This window comes from Bubalus bubalis, chromosome 3 (genome assembly GCF_019923935.1).
Source record: "Bubalus bubalis isolate 160015118507 breed Murrah chromosome 3, NDDB_SH_1, whole genome shotgun sequence".
Taxonomy (NCBI): domain Eukaryota; kingdom Metazoa; phylum Chordata; class Mammalia; order Artiodactyla; family Bovidae; genus Bubalus; species Bubalus bubalis.
Genome location: NC_059159.1, coordinates 603,056 through 622,736, shown reverse-complemented (window position 1 = coordinate 622,736; position 19,681 = coordinate 603,056). Strand labels below are relative to the sequence as shown.

General features: G+C 48.9%; 1 protein-coding gene across 8 annotated transcripts in view; it reads left to right on the top strand.

The window, feature by feature from the left end:
* The window catches only part of PRKCA (protein kinase C alpha), a 294,769-nt gene that overhangs the window by 115,438 nt on the left and 159,650 nt on the right, over positions 1–19,681 (top strand). For 7 of the 8 annotated variants that reach the window (XM_044938474.2, XM_025279320.3, XM_025279318.3 and 4 more), the window contains exon 3: positions 13,422–13,504. The exons of the other annotated variant lie outside the window; for it this stretch is intronic. In XM_044938474.2, the coding sequence (XP_044794409.1) occupies positions 13,422–13,504 (83 nt within the window). The remainder of the gene's footprint in view (positions 1–13,421; positions 13,505–19,681) is intronic. 8 annotated transcript variants of the gene reach the window in all.

The following is a 19,681-nucleotide window of genomic DNA, read 5'->3' as shown; positions in this document are numbered from 1 at the left end:
GGGCCCCTCCCCTCCACTGCATCCTGAGACCTGGACGAGGATCATTGCAGCTCTGGGGCCTGCTCCCACTCTGTCTGCCTGCGGCCGGGGCTCTGACAGGCCTCCAACCTGGTCTCCTTGCTTGTGGACTTGCTCCGTCACCCCCACGCACGTCCTGGCCTCACTCAGGTTTACTCGCCTGGAGCGCGGACAACCCCCTGCCCTTCCGCTGGGCTGCTCGGCTGGCTCAGGCCCGACTTCTCACCTGGGCCCCACACGTCCCTGCCACCCCCGACCTTTCAGCAAGGAGACACCTTGGGCCCAGACCCGTGGTAAGCACGGGCCCCTCTGTGCAGCCGATCTTCACTGGTCTTGCCGATCAAATCCAAGTGTGATGGTCGGAAAATCAGAGCCTTAGCGTGGCCATAGCCGCACCCACACTGAGCACCCAGGAGCTCCAGTTGTGGGCAGATGGCCAGCTCCCAAAGGTGCGGTCCTGGTAGACGCTCTGACCCTTGGACCAGCCCCTGGGTTGGAACTCTGCCTCCCTGCGGATTGGCTGGTGACTCAGCCCTTCCCTTCTTCCTGTGCTGTTTCCTCATCCGTGATAAAGGCACTGAGCTGGAGCTTCCTGAAGACTGTTCCTGCTCCTTATCTCCCTCGGCCAACCCTGTTCAAGTGTAAACCCTTCTGCAGCCACATGCCTGCCGTGCAGCAGACATTATCAGAAGCCTCGGATGACTTGTCTCTTGTTTTCAGGTGTGCCTGTGCTCGCACACCGATGGAGACCCTGGACCGCTGGCCGTGTGGCTCTTGGGCCCTCTGCCCGGGGACCCTGCTTCCTGCGGGCGTGGTTGGCGGAGGAGGCGGTCTGGCTGAGGGTCTGATGATGCTGAGGGAAGCGGGGCTACAGGGGACCGTGTGCTTATGCAGCGAATCCGACTGGAAAGGACCAAGTTCACGTTCCACCTTTAGCTTTAAGACGTGCCCTTGAAATTGTCACATGCCAAAAGTAAGATCCCCCACCCCCACCAAAGAGCCCCCTGTTGATATGTTGATTGTGCCAGTCCATTTCCTTCAGCCTAGGTGGTTAATAGTGACATAGGGTTATGGCAGGAGACGGCTTTGGTGGAACTTGGCGGGTTTCGGATTTCAGGCGGATTCGCAGACTAAAATTTCTGTGGAATCAGCGGGGAGGACATTGCCCAATGGTGCTGGGGTTGGAGAAGCCCGTGTGCTGGACGACGACCCACCAGAAACCGCCGGAGAACATATTTCAGACATCTCCAGACAGAACCATCTCAAGATAACTCAGAACAAAATCTCAATCCAGAAAATCTAGGGGAAAAGCATCTCAAAAGAGCAAAAACGTGAGAAAATTATTTTAAATTTGGAAATAAGACATAATGGGACGCATGGGCTTTCAGTGTTGTTTGGGGCGCTGCTGAACCAGGCCAGCCAAGGATTCAGGGCTTTCCTGGTGGGTCAGTGGTAAAGAACCTGCCTGCAATGCAGGAGACATGGGTTTGATCCCTGGGTCAGGAAGGTCCCCTAGGGAAGGAAATGGCCACCCAGTCCAGTGTTCTTGTCTGGAAAATCCCATGAACAGAGGACCGTGGTGGGCTGCAGTCCATGAGGGTGCAAAAAGTCAGCTATGACTGAGTGACTAAACAACATCAGCTTTTTAAAATAACAGTTTTCATCACATGGTAAAGTTCTTTTGTATTTATGTGAGATGAAGAATGTTAACTAATTGTGTCAATCCTTATGTTGTATACCTTAAACTTATATGATATTCTATATCAATTGTCTTGCAATAAAACTGAAAGAAAAATAGTTTTAAAACAAACAGCAAAAAAAAAAAAGAGAATTCACGATACACAGTCATTTGAATTCACATGACATGCAGTCACTTGGATAGCCTGCGAGGCCTGCAGCACGGCGGCCTCTACTGTCTCCGAGTTGTGCAAACGCCGACACGGTCTAGTTTACATTTTCACCCCCCCAAAGCCTGTGAACAGTGACTCCCTCCCATTCTCTAAGACAGCGGTGCCTTTCTTGTTTTGTTCAGTCATTCAGTTGTGTCCAATTCTTTACAACCCTGTGGACTGCAGCACGCCAGGCTATCTCCCCAAGTGCTCAAACTCATGTCCATTGAGTTGGTGATGCCATCCAACCATCCTCTGTTACCCCCTTTTCTTGCATTCAATGTTTGCCAGCATCGGGGGCTTTTCCAATGAGTCAGCTCTTTGCATCAGATAGCCAAAGTATTGGAGCTTCAATTTCAGCATCAGTCCTTCCAGTGAATATTCAGGGTGGATTTCCTTTAGGATGGACCAGTTGATCATCTTGGTGCCTTTCTTGGTGGGCTGTGATCCTTGTTAGAGTGGCTCTACGGCCCCTCAGTGGGGAGCTGAGTGGTGCATGGATGCTGAGATGTATTCCACTCTCGTTTGCAGCCAACTTTCCTTCTACTTCGCACTGTGTTTGGACGTCTACCCGTTTATAAGGCTCTGGAGCACGGTAGCAAGTGGGCACCTGGTAACCACTGTTGGACTCTTAGCTTTGTCCCAATTTTTAACTCTTACAGACAATGCTGTTATAAACCCCTCTGTGCCACACATTTTTGTGTGTATCTGATGTGTGTATTTTTAAAAAGGGAATTGCTGAGTGTGGAATTGCTGATGTATAAAACCGAAAGGCTCTAAGCCAATGACATTGATCTGGTTGTTCCTGCTTTCTTGGTCTTTGGATTCTTGTTTCTGCTTCTGTCCTTGAGCATTTCAGAGTTGGGTTTTCTCATTTCCATATAGACCCATGAGGTTGAGCACTTGGCACCATAACTCACAGAATTGTGTTAAATAAATACCTGCTAGCCTCACAATGTAACAAAGCAAGTTTGATTCTAAATATACACTTCCTAATTTTCTCTTAAAATGGCTCAAAAAGCACTTCAGAATCTTGTACCTTGTTACTCTGAATATCATCTTTAAAGTCATATTTTTATAAATTTAGTTAATGGTTGAAGAATTAGGAAAAATGCACATGAACAGAAGGGGGGAAAGTGGCGTAAAGTCTCCCCGAGCACCGCCCTCCACCAGTTTCCCTGTGTCCTTTGTAGACTCTTCTGCCTGCAGACGCATGTACGACGTTTAAAATCTACAAGTAGCTCTACATCACAAGTAATTCTGGATAACAACTTACTGTGTTTTAAAACTTATTTTGCCTTATATTTTCTGGCATCCAATTTAGAAACGTAATACTCATTGTGTAAGGTTGATTTTTTTTAATTTTCTTGCTCTTTCACCGCCCAACGTCCTTATTTATGTGAAAACTTTCCTGGTTCCTTTGTGGCAAGTCCTTCCCTTGAGCTCTTTCACCGTTACCCATGGGCTTAGGAGCCCCTCGGATGCCTTCACGTCTCCTTTTTGGACACTTCTGGCCTCATTGCTTAGTAATTAATGTCATGTTCTGTATCTCTGATGCTTTATTCATTCCCAACATACTTGATAAAAGAGAGGTAATTAATGTATTATGGCTCCTTGTGAATTGTTGTCCAAGATAAACCAAGGGAAACACTTGGGTAGAAATTTACATATTAATGTGGACTGACTTTGTCACATAAGCTCCATGTAATCTCGAGAAAATGAAAGCGTTTTATTTAGGGAAACTTTCTACACGTGTTTACCTCTAAGAATTAAACACTGCCGCTGCCTGTGGGCACCTTCTAGTTTCAGAAGTGGCACACTGTGCTTGCCTCTGTGACGGCCTCTGCGTTTCAAACTAAACTTTAATATCCTCCTTTCATTCGGAGGCAGTTCTTACCCCATTTCCAACATTGATTGAAATCAAAGCCAAACCAGATATTAAATATGAAACACTTTTTCCCTAACTTTACCCACAGGAGCTTTGTAATTACATGTCATGCCTAAATCAAATTTTAAAAAAAAGCACTGGATTCCGAAATTAGAGTGTTTACTAAGGGATTTGGAACAACTTCATAATTTCTTTCTGTGAACCATGACCAAAAGTAGTTATTTTCTTGGTTGGTATGATTCACGTTCCTTTCCATCAGGACTTGAGTTTTCCTCTGACCACCGACCTGCCTCCACGGTTTACGCGAAGCAGCCCAGGCCTGTTTTTATCATTTCATGTGGACTTAACTGTCGGCTCCGCCGCTCACTCAGTTGGGGAAAGTCCCCTGGCCTTTTGTCTTCCCTGAACATGACCTTGCATCAGAGCCTTTCTGCAGGTGCTCACAGACCACGCTGGGAAGACTTGACTTCACCTACTTCCTGATCTTAAAGTTACCTGTTTATGACTCTGTTTTCCAAACCAGGCCAGAAGCTCTTGAAGCGACCTGAGTCTTTCCCATCACCAGGGCCCACACCCAACATGGGATGTAGCTGCTGCTCAGCAAATCGTTGACCAGAATTTAACTAAACTGAAAGCGTCTGTCCACTGCCTCTGTTTCTTTATAGCATGCTCTCCTGCTAATTCCTCTATTTTATTTTTTAAGTTTAATTTTTAAAAAAAAATTTATTGAAGTATAGTTGATTTACAATATGCTGTGCTGTGCTCTGTCATGTCCAACTCTTTGCAACCCCCATGGACTGCAGCACGCCAGGCTTCCCTGTCCTTCACCATCTCCTGGAGTTTTCAAAAACTCATGTCCATTGAGTTGGTGGTGCCATCCAACCATCTCATCCTCTGTCGTCCCCTTCTCCTGCCTTCATTCTTTCCCAGCATCAGGGTCTTTTCCAATGAGTCAGCTCTTCGCATCAGGTGGTCAAAATATTAGCGTATCAGCATCAGTCCTTCCAGTGAATATTCAGGGTTGGTTTCCTTTAGGAGTGACTGGTTTGATCTCCTTGCGTCCAAGGGACTCGCGTCTTCTCCTGCACCACGGTTTGAAAGCATCAGTTCTTTGGTGCTCAGCCTTCTTTACGATCCAGCTCTCACACTGTTGAAAGCTCCTTTTGTGAGGCGCTCCCACCTTACAGATTTTAGGCTCCAGGCTCTGCTGGCTTCTCTCCGGAGCTCGTCTCTGGTCTTCCGCTGAGTCCTCTTCGCGACACTCCAGCACATCATCTTTCTTGAAACTGCATTCAGGATTTTCACCATCTCTTCTCAGGTGGCTTTTGGCATTCCGTGCAGACAGAGGTCTGTGAAGAACTGTGCTTTATTAAACCCCAAGTCCTTCCATGCCTGCCAGCCGTCCTGGCTTTTTCCTCGGAACTTCACGGGTATTTGTGGAAGGTGTGGCCACATGAACAAACATGCAACTTTATTTTGAAACTCAATGGATATAGATTATGAAATTTACAAACTCCAGAAAGATAGACACAGCTCTTGGCTTTACCCTGACCTTCAGCTTGTAACCAAGTGGCTTGTTTACTGAACAAATATGTGCTGAAGATGTTGACTCTTCGTGAGGCTGCTAGGATAGCAGGACTTTGACTTGAGGATTAGTCTGTAGCCTTGGATTAAAGGAGAGACAAGTTGAGGCTGGGGAGAGTATAACTTCATCACTCACCTCCCTGACTCTGCCCAGAAAAAGCTCCCAGGGGGCACAGTTTGGAAACTACAGCAGTGGAGTCTTTCTGAGCTCTCCCCAGGGCTGTTATTCTCGGATACCCAGTGATGTTTACAGCCTTTTAAGTTGGTAATAGTCTTCATGGAGGTGAATGTAAAGGTGACTTCCCTGAACTCTTGGTTCCTTGAGGAAGACAACTGTTTGTTTTCTGGGTGGCTTAATATTTGTGTAGGAACATGTGTTATATCATCAATAAAGACTGAGAAAGTGCTTTATAGAATCAGCAAGCACCAAGCAAATAGAGTCATTGTTATGCTTTTGATTGCAAATACTAGCTAATATATAAAGCAGGACATATAAAAAAAGTCAATGATTTTTATGATGGGACTCCTGATTACACTTCTCTATTGAACCCTTTAAGAATTCTGACTTTATTAAACTCGTTGATAGCTGTGAGAAGATGAGTCTGTACCAATGCCCCTGATATTTTTAAATCGCACCCTTTCCATTTCACATCAGCAATTTAGGTTTGAAATAACTTTTTTTGCTGACAGTCACCTGTGATCTTTGTGGGCCTTTAGTTTTCCCCATGGAAGTGTGTGCAGAACCTAATTCACACGCTTGTTTATTGCTCACTGCTGCTTTGGATTTAAAGCTGAGCTCACTGCTCACTGGTGATGCAGGGAGTTTCCAGACACGATCATGCTGTCCCACGGAGCTGCCGGCGATGATCGCCCCCAAAGCCCTTCCAGCCTGTTCCTGTTCATCCCCGTGGGTGAAATCTGAAGTTGACTTTTGTACGAAGCTTTGCCTGGATGCTGCAGACTTATCTGCTCTTAGCAACTGGGCTCCATTTGAGAAGCAGGGTGTTGCTCTGCTCTTAAGCACACATATGCTGTCTGAGTATCATTTTTATTTATTGAATTATTAACTTTCTAGATAATGCCTTGGTTTTTTGTGTATATATATGTGTGTGTGTGTATATATATATATATTATGTATATGAGTGTATGTATGTATATTGTTGTAGTTTAGTTGCTAAGTTGTGTCCAACTTTTTGTGACCCCATGGACTATAGCCTGCCAGGCTCCTCTGTCCTTGGGATTCTCCAGGCAAGAATACTGGAGTGGGCTGCCATTTCCTCCTCCAGAGGATCTTCCCGACCCAGGGGTTGAACCCGAGTCTCTGGCATCTGCATTGGCTTTGAACATGGTTTACATCAAAAATAAATAAATAAGGACAAAGGTAAAAGCTGTTCAATAACATAAAATATACCCTGGTCTTTGCATTATAATTGAAGGAGAGAGAAAAGTGGGAGATAAAGGGAGGAAGAGGTGGGGACAGAGAATATGACAGATACTTCTTCCTTTACACGTCCTCCTTCTTAACTGGCCTTCGCGCTCCTGAAAGGCAAACGCTCTGTGTCTTGTCCATCTTGGGGAGCAGGGGTGGGCAGTAGGTGCTTTATAAATGTTTGCTGAGGAATGGAATGAATGAGTGAAGTTATTATAAGGCTGACTGAGCCTTGCACAGACACACTGAGAAAAACACATTATTTGGCCAAATGGAGAAAAGGCGAGATCCGCGGGTTACACTTCCTGACGCTAAGTCCCCCTGGAGCGAGAGTCAGGCTCATCCCTGCTGGTGCTCCAGGCAGGTGGAATGCAGTTGTGAGCTGGAGGTTTCGTCGTCACTGAGAACTGAAGCCTGATTCCCGAGTGTTTTTACTGCCTTCCATCCTTCCAGAATCCTGGACCTGCAGCTTCTTTTCCTGCCTTTCTTGGAAAGATTTGGGGTGACCTTACGCAAGTGGCATGAGTTTTGCCTCTTAGAGCCTCACGTTGTCATTATAGCAGGCAGACCCCCTGGCCTGCTCCACTCATTTCCACCACCTTCTGGTCTTTTTTGTCATTTAGGACTCTTTCAGCTGCTCGGTTCCAGTGGGCATTAGCAGTAAAAAGCATGTACTTAGGAGTTTCTGTGTTCAGGTGCATTAAATGAGATCATATGTGTGAAGGGCAGCTGTATATGAAGAAAATGAAAAATTTAGAGTGTTTGTCATTGTTTTTAACTCTTTCTTTGGCTGCACCAGGTCTTCACCGCAGGTGGACTCTCAGTTGTGGTGCGTGGGTTCTAGTTCTCTGACTGGGGTGGAACCCGGGGCCCCTGACTGGCAGCACAGTCCTAGCCACCCAACCACCAGGGAAGTCTCAAGAGAATGAAAAATTTAAAGGGTATTTGATGGATCATTTGTTATTGTTGTTGTTGGGATGCTAAGTCTTATCTGACTCTTTGCAACCCCGTGGACTGCAGCACGACAGTCTCCTCTGTCCTTCACTGTCTCCTGGAGCTTGCTCAAACTCATGTCCACTGAGTCGATGATACCATCCAGCCATCTCATCCTCTGTCATCCCCTTCTCCTGCCCTCAGTTTTTCCCAGCATCATAGTCTTTTCCAGTGAGTTGGCTCTTCACATCAGGTGACCAAGGTATTGTGGGCAAGAATCTCTTAGAAGAAATGGAGTAGCCCTCCTAGTCAGCAGAAGAGTCCAAAATGCAGGGCTTGGGTGCAATCTGAAAAGCAGCAGAATGATCTCCATTGATGGATCATAGACATGCATAATATGGAAGCTGAATGCCAACCTGACATAGACCTGCTTCTCTGTCTGCCTGTCTGTGTCTCCCTCTTGGTCTTCTCTGCTCTGTGTCACCCCAGGGCTCTCCTCTTGGCTTCACCGTGGCCACACTGTTGGCCTAGATTCTCTGGCCAGGAATACGAGGGCCACCTCTGGTCTCTCCCGTTCACACCCCATGTTCAGTCCCTCAGCTCTTTCTTCAAAATGCATCTCGGCTCCAAGCAAGGAGTGACACAAAGGAGGTAGCATCTGTGGGACTTGGTAATAGAAAGCTGAGGAGGAGGTCACAGGCGATTCCTCTGGGGAAGGGGGAAATACTGAATATTGGGGGTTTTGACACGGTTTACCCGGGAGAATGTGCACAAAGGCTTGGGCAGAGTCAGCGAGCCGGCTGCAGAATGGCGGATCGCACGGTGTGACAGAGTGCACTGATTCGGCTTGTTTTCATTCAACTTTAACATGTATCACACAAGAAGACCGTTTTTATTGTTACAAACCTAAACCAATAATTTTCTTTTAATATGCGAATGGAATATAGGCTCAGGTTTTCGTTACTTTCCCCACAAAGCTGAAAGCAGTTCATGCGCCTTAGAGATTTTCCTTTCACTGTGTTCTGATGTGACGTTACCTTTCATTAATCCCTTCCAGCTAAGCAAGATTTAATTAAAACCATCTCACATGATGGCAGCCATTTATGTATTTAAAAAAGGAGCTCTCAGAAGCTTGGCTGCCTGTCTTCCGCTCTAAATGAAGTCAAACTATTAAATTTAGTAGGCTCCTTTTTTGATTTGCAGGTTTGTTACATAATGGCTTTTACCCCATTAATTTTGGACAAGGAGACTTTTATGCACATGTTCCATTTTACGTGACTATGAGCTGAATTTGGAATGATATGGACTTAAGACTTGAGGGTGAAAGGAAATTATTGTTTAAACAAAATGGAAGGTGATACCTAAGTATGTACTTTCTCCCCTCAGCAAGCCTGTGATCCATGTGATGTGTGAACAGGGATGACCCTGTTTTACACGTAAAGAGGTGACAGCCGGTCCCGAGGATGGCGTGGAGAGCCGGGCTCTGGGAGTGAGGCCCTGGTTTCCATCCCTGGTGCTGATGCTGACTCTTTGCACAGAGACATGAAGGGCGGAGGAGCCCATGTCTAATCCTCTGAGATCGTGTGAACTCTGAAAACTCATTTTTTCCCGTGTCTCCCCTCTAATTTGGCGTGGACTTTATGTAGAACCTAATGAAACGGAAGTAAATACTTCCTTGGTTTTGCAGCCAGGTCCACTGGGAACAAAAAAAGCCGTAAATCTACATAAGCAAGACTCCATGCCTGTGCATCTTATTTATAACTTCATAAATCTCACTCCAGGTTGATGCATAATTTAAATTATACTGTGGTGAGCCTGGGATGCTACAGTCCATGGGGTCACAAAGAGTCAGACATGACTTAGCGACTCAACAGCAACAAAGTGTGTGTAACTTAGAACTTGCGATTTTAACTGAGTTTACACGCACAGCTTGGGGGACTTAGTGTACACAGATGGTACGACTGTCCCCACCACGCACTTCCAAAACCTTTTATCTTTCCAAACAAACTGTGGGCTTCAATGCAGAGGGTCTCCCTGCCCCCTCTTCCTAATCACCCCCCCGCCCCCGGGGCGGGGGTGGGGGGAGCAGGTTCCTTTTCTTTATCTCATCTCTATCTGAGTCCTTGAACCCACCTGGATCACTCAGGGGGGAGCAGCTCTCTGGGGGCTTTTGCTGCCCCTTCAGATTATATTGTTCAGTGCGGGCCTGATTCCAGGATACGACTGGACTGGGGATTCCAGGTGTACAGTCTATGCAGTTCCCGCTGGAGAGCTGAGGCCACTGGCAGGCAGGCACAGACACCAGCCTGATCCGTGGGGTTATCAGCTGTCGCCTGGATCAGAGGAAGCGCTTGAAGGCTGGCGCGCCGAGCAGGGGCTCAGCATGCTTCGTGTCCGCTCCACATAGCCTCTCCGTAATGAACCGTGAAGAGGAAATGGGCCCTGTGGCCCTTGTCTTCCTCATTCGCAAGTGGAGCCAAGTCCGTGTCAGGGAGAGTGGCTGACGGGCCTGGTCTGAGTGTCTGCGCTGCTGTCCGTCGGTCCTCAGGAGCCTGCAATGGGGCCGGACACGGCCGGGAGGCTGTGGTGCTGGGGCGGTGAGGGCCGGGGGCGCCTCTGTGGGGTCTCGCCCCCGGGAGGCCCGCAGCCAGCACCTCACCCAGGCTTCCCTGTCCTGAAGGGAGGCCTTCGCTAACCGTCCACCTTCCTGGGGGCGGCTCCCTGAATGCCCCGTTCTGCCTGCTCGTGCCCAGCCTGAGGGTTTTGTTTTTAAAGATACACTTTTGCATTGACGTTGTATTATGACCATCTTAAAGCTGTTTAAAAAGAAAGCAGTCATCCTTTATCCTGCTTCCCTGACACGTACACCCACAGCTTCACGCTCTGGGTTTCTCACACACACACCCACACACACACACACGCAGTGGGCTGGCCAAAAGGTAGCATCATAACATCACAGAAAAACCTGAAGGAACCTTCTGACCAACCCATGTTGTGTATTCACTTTTATATGCTTATTAACTATACTTAGAGCTGTTTTTCCAGGCAGGCATGTCCCTGGCACCATGTGCAGACCCTGCGTCTCCTTCATCACCTTTTCCTCTCCCATCCACCAGTGGGAGGTGGGTGGGCGTGGGGCCCAGCCAACCTTAGTTTGGCTCCGGCTCCTCTGCACAGAGGTGACTGTCCAGAAGACCCGTGTCCATCTGCCCTGTACATCGCTCCGTCCGTCCGTCTCTCCCACCCCCTCTCCTGTCTGCAAACATCACGAGCTTATACAGACTAGACACCAGAGATGAGTGCAATGCTTTCCCATCCATAAAACACAGATGTTGGAGCGTATTAAGTAGCGCTGTGAGGATTCGGTGAGATGCGTGACCCGGCGGAGTGGCCCTTGGCAGGAGGCTGACAGGCAGTGTCTGTGGTCAGCTGGCAGGTCCTCCTCGGGGTCCCTGGCATCTCACGCCTCCGTCTCTCACGGGTCGAACAGTGATGGCCATTGCTTTTCAATCCTAGACTACCGAGGACGCCCCCCTCCCCGGTCCTTAGGGCCCTGACCTGTCCCAGCGAACCCTGCCTGTCACCACCATCGGCCCGTCAGAAGCCGAGGAAGGGCTTTCATCACTCGGGTTCAGACCCTTCGGTGGCTGCTCGTGCTGCACACAAACGCCCTGGACGTCCCCACCAGGCCTCTAAGTGCCCCGTCGATCTTGGGGTCTCGGCTCGCAGAAGAACTGCCGCTCTCTCCTGCCCTCTCCTGCCCTCTTCAGTGGGCCCTGCCTCCTGACGCGTGTGCAGGAAGGTGAAGCATCCTCAGCAGCAGCAAAAGAGACCCAGGGCCTGGGGAGGTCTCGCTTGCCCTCTACGTAGGACTCACCCAGGATTTCTGAGCCAATGTTGTTTTTTTAGCTGAAAGTGAAAGTGTTAGTCGCTGAGTCGTGTCCAACGCTTTGCGACCCTATGGACTATAGCCCTCCAGGCTCCTCTGTCTACGGAATTCTCCAGGCAGAAATACTGGAGTGGCAGCCACTATGGAGAACAGTGTGGAGATTCCTTAAAAAACTGGAAATAGAAAAGCTGTACAACCCAGCAACCCCACTGCTAGGTATACACACCGAGGAAACCAGAATTGAAAGAGACACGTGTACCCCAATGTTCATCACAGCATTGTTTACAATAGCCGGGACATGAAAGCAACCTAGATGTCCATCAGCAGATGAATGGATAAGAAAGCTGTGGTACATATACACAATGGAATATTACTCAGCCATTAAAAAAATGTATTTGAATCAGTTCTAATGAGGTGGATGAAACTGGAGCCTATTATACAGAGTGAAGTAAGTCAGAAAGAAAAACACCAATACAGTATATTAATGCATATATATGGAATTTAGAAAGATGGTAATGATGACCCTATATTCAAGACAGCAAAAGAGGCACAGATGTAAAGAACAGACTTTTGGACTCTGTGGGAGAAGACGAGAGTGGAATGATTTGAGAGAATAGCATTGAAACATGTATATTACCAAATGCGAAACAGATCTCCAGTCTAGGTTTGATGCATGAAACAGGACACTCAAAGCCGGTGCTCTGGAACAACCCAGAGGGATGGGATGGGGAGGGAGGTGGGAGGGGGTTCAGGATGGGGAACACATGTACACTCACAGATGATTCATGTCAACGTATGGCAAAACCAGTACAATATTGTAAAGTAATTAGCTTCAAAAAAAAAAAAAAATATTGGAGTGGGTTACCATTCCCTTCTCCAGGAGATCTTCCCGAGCCAGAGTTGGAACCCAGGTCTCCTGCATTGCAGCAGGGGGTCTTTACTGTCTGAGCCACCAGGGAAGCCCAGCTTATTGTTCAGCAGAAAACAAGGGAGTCATAGGCTGTGCGCCTTGGAGCTGGTGCTGCACGTTTAGCGGGAGGGTGGCCTGGGACATTTATTTATATTTTCTCTGTCCTCCATGTTATACTTTTCATAAAAACCTGACTTACTAGTTTCTGTAACTCATGATTTTTTTATTGATTCATCTTCAGGAAGACTTATGAAAGCCCTGTTGTTTGGAAAATGCTTGCTGTGTAGTGGTTTGGTATATCTGTGGGTGACACCGCCCAGCTGGTAGATTCAAGAGAGAGGGTGCTTTCCAACTTTTCACCACTTCAAAGGGCTGTTTTCCGTAGATCTGGTTTGTGTCTTAAGGAGTTCTTGAAGCTCAGAATTCTGTTAAGGAAGTTCTTGGTGATACTCACATATTATCTGTAATAAGTTATTCTCCTTATATCCTACAGGGTCTAACGTTTATCCACGTTTACACACCTGTGTGTGCCGGTGCGGGGGGAGGGGAGCGCAGAGTGCTTTACATGTAGCTTCCTGGTTTATGCCTCGGGAGGAGGGTCTTACCACCCCTGGTCCTCTTCCCTCAGCTTTAGAGGAGACGGTTAAGCTTTCAGTCTCCTGTGCCGTGTCCGTGCTGGCATTTTGTGGTTCTGTTATCTGGGAATCCAAGCAGTACCAAGTGAGGCCCAGTCTCCAATGAAACGCTGTCTGATTGCTGTTGATGAGACTCTGTCTGTAGTGAAATTAACCTGACTTCTGGCAGCGGGTGGGCCTGTCTGGAGGGCGCAGCTCCCTGCACTCAACGCCTCTTCTGATTTCAGTTTCTTTTCTCTCCACCAGTTTGCTGTTTTGTGGTTCACAAGCGGTGCCATGAATTTGTTACTTTTTCTTGTCCGGGGGCGGATAAAGGACCGGACACAGATGTAAGTAGCCTGGAGACTATTATTTTATTTTGATGAATGTTTCTGAACAGAGTGTTTTTAACTGTTACTTTGTGTGGACGAGTGTCTCTGAGCTGAGTATTTTTAATGCCTGCACTTCTGTTGCTTGGGCACACACTATTAATGGGAAGACTAACCAGTTCATTTTGTGTGACTTTGGGCTTAGTCCTGTGAGCCCTGGCAGGATTACCCAGGGCTCAGAGAATTTCCCGTTGTTTGTTCTCTTCGGCTCTGGGTGGCCATGTGGGCTAAATCCAGCAAATTTATCGCTGTGGCTTTCACACACACAGGGCAGGTCTTTTTGGAAAGTGAACTTTGCTGAACATGAACCGCCCTTCATTTGCTCCTGATGGTCGGTGAACTGGCTGGGCTATCACTGCTCTTGGCCAGCATCATAGGCGGCTCCCACCGGCTGGGCTGTCGCTGCTCTCGGCCAGCGTCACAGGCGGCTCCTTCTTGGCCTCACGGGCTTCGTGCTGCCTTTTCATCAGGAGTTGCAGATGCTCCTGTTGGCTTGAATAATCCAACATCCATGTCACTGGACAGATGACCCCTGAAGCTGCCCAGCTGTGAACATCTGTGAACTCGTGGGCCTGGGCCCGAGCTCTGGCCATAGCCGCCCTTGTTTGCTGAAAAGCTGTATCAGTGGAGGGGAGGGGGAGTTTGGAGGCAGGGGAATTACCCAGTGCTGAAAATACATCATGTGGAGCAGAATCTGAGCTGTGACAGGCAAAATCATAACTGTAACCTAGAAAGGAATTGCGGGGAGGTGAGGGACAGTGGGCATATCTGGATGGCATGTGCCAGACGGTGAGGGATAGCGGGCATATCTGGATGGCATGTGCCAGACGGCGAGGGACAGTGGGCATATCTGCATGGCATGTGCCAGGCCTCTGTGGCCACCATCGCTTAAATCGTGTGCTCCAGGCATTTGCTCCAGTTGTTCTGTTTTTTTTGTTTGTTTGTTTCATGTGTTAGAAGTGGGTTATTTTGCTGGAGAGAGACTATAGAGGGGAAGAAGAGAAGTTAGAGGCCAGGAGAGAACTCTGAGGATGTCCATCCCACAGACGGGACAAGAGAGGAAGGTTGGGTGGGGACCAATGAAAGGTTGTTGTTGAATCACGCGAATACACCGGGATTCTTGGCCCCCGGAGGAGAAGAATTCAATCCAGGGCCAGAGACGAGGCTTGATCGCTCAGAGCTTTTGTGTAATAAAGTTTTATTAAAGTATAAAGGAGATAGAGAAAGCTTCTGACATAGGCATCAGAAGGGGGCAGAAAGAATACCCCCCTTGCTAGTCTTCAGCTGGATGTTATATAGTCACTAGCAGTCTGTTAATGAAAGAAAGGAATGTCTTAAAATTTAGAATGGCACCAAATGGTTTATCTTGGGCCATAAAATAATTAACTTGAATCTTAAAGAAGGGCAGACCACCATACAAATAGTTTCATTTACATAGATTAGGGGAACAATATCTGAGTATAACATACCGGTTTGTCAAGTAGGTTTTGGGCCAAGAGGCGAACCGACTTGGAGACAGAGTTTGGGGTAAAGGTGTAGTACATTAGCATAGCTTAAGACAAACATTTCCATAAGAAAAAGGCATTGGTTATCTCTAGGCTCAAGAATAGCTAACTTCAGGAGAAACCAGGTGTCATTATGGCAACACAGTATTTTAAGAGAAACCTCTCTTTAAATTTGTATAGAGAAGGAAAAAAATATTGCTAGTTTGTTTCCTCCTGCCGCTTAAGAGAGATAAAAATGTCTGACACTTGCAGGCTATTTCCTCCATTTGGAGACCCCTGGCCTTCCTACCTGTTACCCTCTCACCAAGAGGGTAAGAGGCCGGGTGCATGATTCCCTAAAGGAGCCTCCCTGGTGACTCAGACGGTAAAGAATCTGCCTGCAATGTAGGAGACCCAGGTTCAGTCCCTGGGTCGGGAAGATCCCCTGGAGAAGGGCATGGCAACCCACTCCGGTGTTCTTGCCTGGAGAATCCCATGGACAGAGGAGCCAGGCGGCCTACAGGCTATAGAGTCACAAAGAATCAGACATGGCTGAGCTACTAACAGAGAGGCTGTCGGCCGACTCTGGTCCCGTGTGATTCTGTTCTGAGTCCTCTGTTGGCCTCAGATGGTAGCACGCACAGGCTTGCCCAGGACAGACTCTAATACCTGAGGAAGCCTCGGCTGTTGCTGGGGTTGCCTGTGAATTGTCTTCAGCAGCTCATTTCATGCTCAGAATTTTGTTCTGTTTTGGCTGATCTCAGGCCACCCCCTCCGAGCCTGGAGCCAGGTGCCGAGCGTCAGCGGAGGGCTTTCTGCCGTGGGGATGTAACGGCAGGCGTGCCAGCCATCTGACCCGCCAAGCTCCGCTGCTCCTCATCTTTGTGTGTGTTGAGTTGACTCATGTTTTAATAGCCTCAAAATTTAAGCTATGACTTGTTGTTTTTTTTTTAATCCGAGAGAAAAAGAAGTGTGAGAGCTATTAAAAAGGTGCAAAAGGAATTGGCCCATCCTGCCTGTCCAGTCAAGAAGGTTTGCAAGTTCTTTTCTGATGGGCAGTGTTGCCTTCGGTCCTTGACATTCAGAGACCTGTGACTGGGGCTTCCTGTCTGCATGCAGGATGGTTTATTTATCATACGTGAACGTGAAGTCGCTCAGTCGTGTCCGACTCTTTGCGACCCCATGGACTGTAGCCTACCAGGCTCCTCTGTCCATGGGATTTTCCAGGCAATAGTACTGGAGTGGGTTGCCATTTCCTTCTCCATACCGATCTCCAAACTGCCCAGACTGAACTCACTAGAGAAGTACCTGGAAGCACATGAAGGTGTCAGGACACACAGCTGAGCTAAGGATGGAGGATACGTTTTAAGATCATGGGATTATAGAGCTGGAAGGGGTAAGGAATCTACACCTGCAGTGCAGGAGACACGGGTTCAATCCCTGGGTCGGGAAGATCCCCTGGAGGAGGGCATGGCAACCCGCTCCAGTATTCTTGCCTGGAGAAAGAGAGGAGCCTGGTGGACCACAGTCCCCAGAGTTGGACACGACTGAACACAAGCCACAGAAGGGGTGTTAGAGATTTTTCTAGATTAACCTTATTTTATCCATGTGGAGACTGAGGAATACTGAGGAAAGAAAATGAAATGACCTGGAGAGGCGTCCTGTTGTCCCTGGAACACAGGTGAGTTTGTGGCGATTCTTTTCAGGGTCATGGAGGGAAGGAGAGGGGACCCTGGCCTGTCGTCCTGTGGTCAGTGAGCACACTGAGGGCCTGCTGCCTGGTGTGGCCACTGAAAGTCTGCTCCAGTGTTTAGAAAAGTGCAGAAGGGCGTGAAAAAGACCAGATCAGAGGATGGAAGCACTGGCAACAGTGAAATCTAATTTGAGAGCTGATGCCGCTGCTGCTGCTGCTGCTGGGTCTCTTCAGTCGTGTCTGACTCTGTGCGACCCCATAGACAGCCTTCCACCAGGCTCCCCTGTCCCTGGGATTCTCCAGGCAAGAACACTGGAGTGGGTTGCCATTTCCTCCTCCAATGCATGAAAGTGAAAAGTGAAAGTGAAGTCGCTCAGTCGTGTCCGACTCATAGCGACCCCATGAACTGTAGCCTGCCAGGCTCCTCCAAACATTTTTTCCCCCCAGAAATTTTTTAAAAATTAGTTTTTTTTTTCATACCACAGTGAATGCTTAAGACACCCAGTGTCTGTGGGTTTGTGGTTTGAGCTCAGCAGACCCTAGAGCGTTCGGAGAGCAGGAAAAAGAAGTCACAGATCCTGTAGAACCCCCAGATGCTGTACCTCCTCTGCCGCCTTCCAGATGAAAGGAGCAGAAAAGTGCTGAAAAATAACCTAACGCTACCGGATCACAGGAACCAGATGGGAAGGGAGACTGACGTTCCTTTTTAAAAAGTTTTTTATGTATTTATGTGTTTGTTTTTGGCTGTGCCGGGTCTTCGGTGCTGCACAGGCTTTCCCCTCGGTGCTGGGGAGGGGGAGTCCTCTCTAGCTGCGGCGCTCGGGCTTCTCACTGCGGCGGCTTCTCTTGCTGCAGAGCGCGGGCTCCTGGGTGTGCAGACTTCAGGAGTTGCTGTATGTGGGCTCAGTACTGGTGGCTCCTGGGCTCTTTGGCACAGGCTCAGTAGTCATGGAACATGGGCTTAGTTGCTCTGAGGTATGTTGAATCTTCCTGGATCAGGGATCAAACCCGTGTCTCCTACACTGGCAGGCAGATTCTTTACTACTGAGTCACCAGGGCAGCCCCAATATTCTTTTGAGCACAGATAATCCTCAAGTCCGAAGGAGCAGCCTGGTTGAAAGGCTGCAGAACTGCCAGGAACCCTGAAAAGAAAAGGTTTCTGGGTTCAGTGGAGGGACCTCCTGGAAACCCTCAGGCCAGTCTCCCAGCTTCCCCAACCCCTGTGGACAGGCAGCATTCTCTGGTCAGAATTCCCTCCCATCTTATTTACAGAGAAAAGTCATGATTTCTGAGACTTTAAGCACAAGCCTCTGTACCCCGAGGAGAGATGAAAAGGAAAGACTTTCAAAGACCCTGATGCTGGAGGGTAACCTGGTCACTGATGCTGCCCGGGGTCCGGCCTCGTAGCTGGACGTGGGGACGCGGGCTCTCATCCGGGGCTCAGAGCGAGCAGAACACCCCTATCTGGTGCCGCAGGGCCGTGTGGAGCTGCTGCAGAGTTTGGGTTTACAGGTGTGCGCCCACAGCGCCCAGCACCCCTGCCCCGTGTCCAGGGTTTTATAAGAGGATGAAGAAATAAAGCAAAACAGGTCCATGTTTAGAAATAGCTCTTTACCCGCTCTGGACCCAAGTTAAGACTGGAGCCCAGCCTTGGGCAGGTGGCGGGGGGACTGTCACCTCCTTCGGCTTTGGGGAGCGAGCACTGTGGCACTGTTCTGAAGGGACCCGGGTGCCCTCGTTTCTTCAGCTGCCTCGGCCGCCCGCCCTGCTGGGTCTCCTGTCCTCACTCTGCCCGGGAGGGGGTGAGGCCCACCAGGCCCGCCGGCACCTCCTCAGACCCCTCCCCTCCACCCGCAGCCCTCTGGGCTTCCGTCTGGAGCCCCTCTGCTCCTCCTGACTGTCTGCTTCTGAAGCCCCTCGTTGTGCGAGGTTCTGGGGCTTCAGGGGTGTGTGCACGCTCGTGAGTGTTAGCACACCAAATCCTGCTTTTCCACACGTTGCTTTCTCTGTGCCTCCAGTGAGGAAAGCTGCAAAGTGTCCCTGTCAGAGGCTCACACCGATCTCAGCCCTTCCAGGAAAGGTCACGTCCAGACTCGCCCCTTCAGTCTGGAAAGAGCAGGGAGAGGAAAATCTTATGTGATGCGATTAAAACAATACAGATGCTCAGAGCTCTTTAGACATAAGCCTTGGAAGGCTTCCTGTGGGTTAGGTATGTGGACACTGGAGAAAGCGTATGCGGGGGTGGGGAGTGGCCTGTTGAAGGTTTCCAGCCCTGGAGGTCATTGGCTTCCTGGGCTGCTGTTTGCGTTTTTGCTTAGCGTCCTGTTTTTACTCACCTGGTGCATTCTCACCAGCACCCGAGCCTGTCCGGGGAGAAAGGATACCTGTGGGGCTTCACGCTTCTTATATCTGAGCCCAACAACTGAGTCGGATTCAGGGGATTTAAAAATAATATCCTGGGTCATTCCTGAAGTTCCCCTGGGGGAGCCCCCAGCAGGCGGTGGCCTCAGGGGTCAACCAGGCCCTAGGATGTTTGCCAAGGTACCTCAGAGGAAATGAACAACCTTGTTAAAAGGCGGCAAACTTCTGATCTGGGTGGCCCTGCAAGTCTGAAGACTGTCAACCAAGCCATTTGAAGAAGCCAAGAGCATCGACTGTAAATGACTGACTCAGAACAAAATGTGGGACCCAGTTCAGTTCAGTTGCTCAGACATGTCCGACTCTTTGCAACCCTGTGGACTGCAGCACGCCAGGTCTCCCTGTCCATCACCAATCCCTGAGTTTACCCAAACTCATGTCCATGATGCCATCCAGTCATCTCATCCTCTGTCATCCCGTTCTCCTCCTGCCCTCAATCTTTCCCAGCATTATGGTCTTTTCAAATGAGTCAGTTCTTCGCATCAGGAGGCCAAAGTATTGGAGTTTCAGCTTCAGCATCAATCCTTCCAGTGAACATTCAGG